This window comes from Penaeus monodon, chromosome 10, assembly GCF_015228065.2.
Source record: "Penaeus monodon isolate SGIC_2016 chromosome 10, NSTDA_Pmon_1, whole genome shotgun sequence".
Lineage (NCBI taxonomy): Eukaryota > Metazoa > Arthropoda > Malacostraca > Decapoda > Penaeidae > Penaeus > Penaeus monodon.
In genome coordinates, this window is record NC_051395.1 from 29,717,827 (window position 1) to 29,725,326 (window position 7,500).

General features: G+C 34.3%; 1 protein-coding gene across 2 annotated transcripts; it reads left to right on the forward strand.

Annotated features, from left to right (window-relative positions):
* The first annotated feature begins 3,882 nt into the window (after positions 1-3,882).
* On the forward strand, positions 3,883-6,415 carry LOC119577993. 2 transcript variants are annotated; one of them, XM_037925694.1, is made up of 3 exons: positions 3,883-4,092; positions 4,285-4,441; positions 5,457-6,415. In XM_037925694.1, exons 1-3 carry the CDS (start codon positions 4,068-4,070, stop codon positions 5,866-5,868), a joined length of 594 nt encoding a protein of 197 aa, XP_037781622.1. In that variant the 5' UTR covers positions 3,883-4,067; the 3' UTR covers positions 5,869-6,415. The 2 variants fall into 2 exon arrangements, with proteins under 2 accessions (XP_037781622.1, XP_037781621.1); XM_037925693.1 differs by lacking the exon at positions 3,883-4,092 and having other exon boundaries at positions 4,214-4,441.
* Positions 6,416-7,500: the final 1,085 nt, after the last annotated feature.

Below are 7,500 nucleotides of genomic sequence, written 5' to 3' on the forward strand. Positions count from 1 at the left end.
GAAGGGGGAAGAAAAGAATAAAGAAAGAGAGAGAGAGAGGGGGGAGAGGGAGATAAAAGAGAGAATGGCGGAATACGGTGACCGCAGCGGCATCACTCCCAGCCAATCAACAGGGGTGGCCAGGATCTGGTTTGATCACTCCTCCAATTTTTCCCGCAGCGAAGGGGAGAGGAGGGGAGGCAGGGGGACGAAGAGAAGGATTGAGAGGGGGGCGAAGAGGAGGGGAGAGAGGGGGAGGAAGAGAAGGAGAAAAAGGGGGCGATGAGGAGGAGGAGAGAGAGGGGGGCGAAGAGAAGGAGAGAGAGAGAGGGGGGGAGGAAGAGAAGGAGAGAGAGAGGGAGGAAGAGAAGGAGAGATAGGGGGAGGAAGAGAAGGAGAGAGAGAGGAACGAAGAGAAGGAGAGAGAGAGGAACGAAGAGAAGGAGAGAGAGAGGAACGAAGAGAAGGAAGAGAGAGGAGAGAAGGAGAGAGAGAGGGAGGAAGAGAAGGAGAGAGAGAGGGACGAAGAGAAGAGAGAGGGGGGAAGAGAAGGAGAGAGAGAGGGACGAAGAGAAGAGAGAGAGGGGTGAAGAGAACGAGAGACAGAGAGAGGAAGAGAAGGAGAGAGAGAGGGAGGAAGAGAAGGGGAGAGAGGGGTGGAGGATGAGGAGAGGAACCACGGAGAAAGAGAGGTAGCGAGGGAGAGGGGAAAAGAAAGGGAAGGTCTAGGGTGCTTATTTGGCCCGGAGGAGGGAGAAGGGGAGGGGAGAGAGACAAATCGAAGGGCCAATACGAAGAGGAGGGGAGAAGGGTACGAACGGAGGAAGAGAGAAAAAAAGACCGATGAAATAGACGAGGAGAAAAACGAAAATAAGGCAAGAGAAGGGTAGGGGAGGAGGGAGAGGGTGCGAAGAGGCGTACAGAAAGAGACAAATGAAGAACCAAGTGTGACAGATAACTTGATAAAGGAGGGAGATGAAGTCGGGAGGAAGCCAGGGAACGGAAGAAAAATGTCCGAATGTGGGAATTACGAGCGACATGTGGGGTTTTGTTCCGTAGATTTATCGTCGCCTTCATTAGTTTTATGACGCTGACAATGTCATCGTCGTCAATGATACGGAGAGAATCATTTATATCATTAATAATTTCATGTTTTTACACTATTAAAATTTTTTTACTTTTCTTCCTATTATTAATCGTCATAATGTATTATCATCATTGATCTGTTTTTGCTTCCTTCTATTTTTATTATAATTTTCTTTTATCATTCTTATTGTTACCTCATTATTGCTGTAATTATTATCATAATCATCATTATTCTTATTGTTATTCATATTATCAGTATTATTACTATCATTATTATCATCAATATTTTTATCATTAACATTATTACGATTTTTTTATTTATTATTATCATAAAGTTATCATTATTTATATTATTATCATTATTATTGTTGTTGTTGTTGTTTTTATTACTACTATTATCATTATTATTATTACTATAATTATTATTACTATTATTATTATTATTGTTATTTTATTATCATTATTATTAGTAGTAGTAGTAGTAGTAGTAGTAGTATTATATTCTTTATTATTACTTTTATTACTATTATTTTCGTTATTATTATCATTATCATTATTGCTATTATTATTATTATTGTTATTATTATTATTATTATTATTATTGTTATTATTATTATTGTTATGATTATTATCATTATTACTATTATTTTTATCATTATTATCACTGTTATCATTTTTATTGTTGTATGTAATCATTATCATTATTATCATTGCTGATTTTATTATTATTATTATCAATATTATTATTATTACTACTACTACTACTATTACTGTCCCTATCATCATCATTGTCATTATCATTATCATTATCATTATTATTATCATTATCTTTATCATTAGCACTGAAATTATGATTAACAATAATAAATAACAATAATAATCCTTATAGAAATAGTAATGATAATGATGACGATGACGATGACGATGACGATGACGATGACGATGACGATGACGATGACGATGACGATGACGATGACGATGACGATGACGATGACGATGATGACGATGATGGTGATGGTGATGATGGTGATGGTGGTGGTGATGATGATGATGATGATGATGATGATATGATGATGGTGATGGTGATGGTGATGATGATGATGATGATAATGATAATGATAATGATAATGGTAATAATAATAATAATAATAATAATAATAATAATAATAATAATAATAATAATAATGATAAAAACAACAACAATAATAACAACAATAACAACAACAACAACAACTACAATAATAATAATGATAATAATAATAATAATAATAATAATAATAATAATAATAATAATAGTAATAATGCTGATGTTGATGGTAATAATAATCCACTGATCAGATTGATATATAAGATTAGGAATAAAAAGATGATGATGAGGAGGAGGAAGAAGTATAATGAAAGGTATTGTTGATTTTCACAAAAAATGTAAAAGAAAATAATAATAATAATAATAATAAAACAATAATAATAATGATGATGATGATAATATTAATAACAACAACAACAACAACAACAATAATAATAATAATGACAATAATAGTAAGTAAAAAAATATCTGATAAACCTAGAACAGAGAAGCAATGACGGAATTAACAGATCAGTTATGAATGTTGCAAAAGCCGTTTTTCCGAACGACGCGCAGTTAAGATATTCGATAATGTGAACCATGCACCACTTTAAGATGACATCGGTATCTGACTTAGCCATATATATATATATATATATATATATATATATATATATATATATATATATATATATACATATATATATGTATATATATATATGTATATATATATATATATATGTGTGTGTGTGTGTGTGTGTGTGTGTGTGTGTGTGTGTGTGTGTGTGTGTGTGTGTGTGTGTGTGTGTGTGTGTGTGTGTGTGTGTGTGTGTGTGTTTTGTCATTTATGTTTTTTTTCTATTTTTCTCCATAAGCCACAGGGAATGAAAACTAGAACTCTTCAGCGGTTCACAGCAAACCGACTCACACCGACATCACACACCGGTCACGTAACAGTTATAAAATGTCTGACGATGGCAGGGTTTATAAAGGAGCCTCAGGTAGACAGAACGCGAACTTATGTTGTCTTAGGCAGCGTCAAGGGAATACAAGGTTATTCCACCTCCTCAATTCGTGCAGGTGATGACGTCAGCTTCAGTGGAATCGGTGAATACAGATGCAAAATATTTCAGTTTCGTAAAAGCGATTTTCAAGTAGGTATTTAAGAAGGGAATCCTGGAGGATAATGATTACTATAAATAAAGCTTGCATTTATCATACTACTGGCGAAATCCTACTGAGGCATAAATTGATATAAGTAAGGGAACTAAGTAATAAAAGGTGTATGTGAGTTCTGGCTTAATCTCCCTCTGTTCTATTGCATCGTTTCCCCGAGCGGACAGTATCGTTGGGAATATCCAGAGGGGTGGCGAGGAAAGACACAGAAGCAAATGAAATCGCAAAGACTTGGACCCACCTTATTTCGCGGTTTTAGAGTCGAAGTTCAAGTCTAGAACGTTCACCCTGAGACGCGGTCAGCACCCCAAGTTCCTTCCAGTTGTGCGACATCGGGTGCTGGGGCTTCGGGATAAAGGCCAATGCAGACGAATTGGACAGATCGAGGTTTTGACTGAAGTGAGGTTCAAGTTGAAACTGTTTTCACAACTTTCATATTTTAGCTATCTTTGAAACACCATTCTAAAAAGGTGGCGCGCATGTTTCATTTGTGATATATAGAAGCTTGTTTATGGTTTTCGTTATGTTTTGAATTCGCAGTGTATTTGTGATAGGGAAGGGCCGAGAAATGAAGCCTAATGCTGCGTTCGGAACTCCTCGTCCAACTAGTTGGACAAGTTGGACAAGATGTTTTGACCGTTCGGAACCCCTACTTTCTCGTCCTGGACAAGTTGTCCATCTCGTCCAACTCGCCCTGGTTCGCAGCGGGGCTACCAGGACGAGATGACGTCACAAAGGCGTTTGTTTACAAACAGAGATAATGGCAGTCGGCGAGAAAATTGTTGGTGAGTCTTCTTATATGACGCTGTGTTGTTCTTATTTAATGCTATTTTCGTGTCTTTTGTTGCACATTTAGTTACTTATGTGTCAGAGTAAGTTTATGAAACAGATAAAATCTGCAGTGTGTAGTTCTTGTTATAATATAACGAATGTTTACATGGGAAAAGTTTGTGACGCAGACGCATTTGTCTTTCCAGTGTTCAAAGATCACGATAATAATTATTGGCTGGATGCAGATGGTTCAGTGCCATTCCCAGAAAATTCTGTGGTGTACCGTAGGAGCACCGATTTTCCTGAGAGGTATTTTGCAGACCAGGAGTTAACAGTGGAATGGGCTCTCGAGTGGCTACCACGGTGAGTTGGGTTGTGTTTTGGTTTACTATATACTTTCCTATAGAAAAAAAAAAAACAATAAATAAAGATTGAAAGAAATAAAGAAGACCAGATCATATGATCAACTACAATATTCTTGAAATGTTCTTGATATAGGTTATTGTAAAAACTCATGAATAAGTATATCTTCAAAATATGGTATAGTTTTACATCTAAGTATGTACATTTACTTATATATGGGATAGCTTCATTGTTAGTTTCTTAGTTTCACACATTCATCCAACCTTGCAGTTATTAATCCTTCTATCAATTATCCACACTTTTATGGATGAATTGTGTCAATTCCTCTCACAAACTATATAAATGCAAGTATTGGTAATGTTTACAAAGCGACCTTACCTCCTAGGGAATCCACAAACATAACTGATTGAATTAAACAAATTCCTAACTTAGGGCTTTTCCCCCAGAACCCTGTCTAATTGCAGTGGACTTTATATAGACAGACAGACTGACAAGAAGATGTTTTATATATATTTATATATTCATATTTACATAGATTACATACATATATATATATATATATATATTATATATATATATATATATATATATATATATATATATGTATATATATATATATATATATATATATATAATATATATATATATATATATATATATATAATGTATATATAATGTATGTATATATATATAAATATATATATGTATATAAGTATTTAGATATGTATATATATGATATTGATATATATGTATGTATATGCATATATATATATATATATATATATATATATATATATAGAGAGAGAGAGAGAGAGAGAGAGAGAGAGAGAGAGAGAGAGAGAGAGAGAGAGAGAGAGAGAGAGAAGAGAGAGATAGATAGATAATATATGTATGTTTATGTAAATATATATGTATGTTTATGTAGATATATATGTATATGTATGTATAAATGTATTTATATGTATATATATCTATTATAGGAATCAATTATTGATGTGTGCATTTCATTTTGCAGAACAGTTGAAGTATACCCTCACAGGGTACTTGGGAAACCAGTCTTTGCCTATCAGAACTTTCCTGCTGTCTCCTCCGCAGCCACATCGCCTTCTCTTGCTACCATGTCACCCACTCCATCAGTTCTTCCTCCAAAGCGACATGCTCTTCCTACTTGCTTAAATCCAGTTCTTCCCTCAACATCCACTACACCATCTTCCTTGGTATCTACACCAATTACTTCCCCAGAGCGGGTTGTTGGTGTAGAACCAAGTGAAATCGAGGAAGCCGAGGGTTTCACTAAAAATGAAACCAAATTTTTTATAAATCTTATGCAGGAATATCTGCAAAAGAATTATAACCCATTGCCTTCCTCGATAGCAGAGTTGCAGGAAAGGATTAATTTAACAAAAGGCAAGAAAAGGTTGCTTTAGCAGGAATTGGCCCAGAGGATGACGGTGATTTTTGGGAAGAGATTCCATCCTGAGAAACTTCAGCGTAAGTGGAAGGGTCTACAAGATGGCTTTAAGAAGGCGAAAGCCAATAATGGGAGAGCTCCCAGTAAATTTCAGATTTTCGAGGAGATGAAGTAACTGATAGGGGATCAGCATGATATCGACTTTCCAGTTACAGCCACAGCCAAGGGGATTCACATTCATCGACCAGATGAATTGGATGAAGACCTTGATGACCCTGACCCTGTGGCTAGTGCTGACCCTGTGGCTGATCCCATACCTGGACCCATACCTGGACCCTCACACTTGGAAGTGACACCACCGGAACGGAGACAAAGGAAGAGGCGACAGGCCAAGGAGAGTGAGACGGTAGCCTTTTTGAGGGAGAGTGACCAGCGTCACTATGAAATTATGAGAGAAGTTTTAGATGAAATTATGAGAGAAGTTTTAGAGCTCATGAAGAGGATGCGAGAGGAAGTTGTGGATGTGCTCTCTGAAATAGTTAAGAAGATGTGATATATTTTCAATAACCTTTTTTATGATTATTTTTTTCCTAACAAGCCTTTCTTTTTATTCAGAGTTTAATTTTGTTTTATTATTATTATTATTATTTTATATTAGGTGTAATTAATTGCTTTACATTTCATTGTTCATTTATTTTTTTTTGGGGGGGGGCTTTAGCAGAGCTTTCTTGTTAATTATTTTGTTTTTATTCTGAAAGCCAGTTTATTTGTTTTATGTTATTTTCAAAGCTAGAGGTTTGTTGTTTATTTCTTCAAAGCCAAAGTTGAAGTTCCTTTTTTCTAATTTTGATTTTTTTAAAGATTTTTTTTTTTTTGTACTTTCTAAAGCTAAAATTTAATTTTCCATTTTGTTGTTTTCAAATCAATAGATTGTTTCCTTTTTGGTTCATTTTAAAGTTCAAGTTTATTTTTTATACTGAAAGCCAAAGTTTGTTTCCTTTGTGTTAATTTCAAAGCCTAAGACTGTTTTCTTTTTGTGAATTTCAAAGCCAAAGCTTGTTTCCTTTGTGTTAATTTCAAAGCAATTTTTTTTCTATTGTGTTAATTTCAAAGCCAAAGATTGTTTCCTTTGTGTTAATTTCAAAGCCAAAGTGTTTGTCTCCTCTTTGTCATAAAATACAATCAATTTTTTTTTTTTTTTTTACTTTTACATGTATACATACAGTAACAAGGACGCTTTCTATTTTGGAACAATAGCATAATTTCTATTTTATATACATAGTGCATATATTTTTTTCTTTATTAAGGGATTGATTTATGTTCATGTTCATGTACAAACAATGCAATATCATATTAAAGAGAGAGCCTGATTTTATTTATTTATTTTTTTTTTTTTTTTTTTGCTTTGCTTTGCTTTGCTTTGCTTTGCTTTGCTTTGTACAGCTTAATGTTTTATTTTGTAAGTTTGTATCAAATATGTTGAAATATTTTGTCTGTTTACAATTCATTAAGTAATGGAATTGAGATTCTGGGATAACTGGTGCTCAATATATATTCCCAGGTTGTTCTGTGATAATAAGATAATGCAATTGTTACATAAGGAATGTATATTTACAATGAAAGATAATATTATAGAATGTATATACAC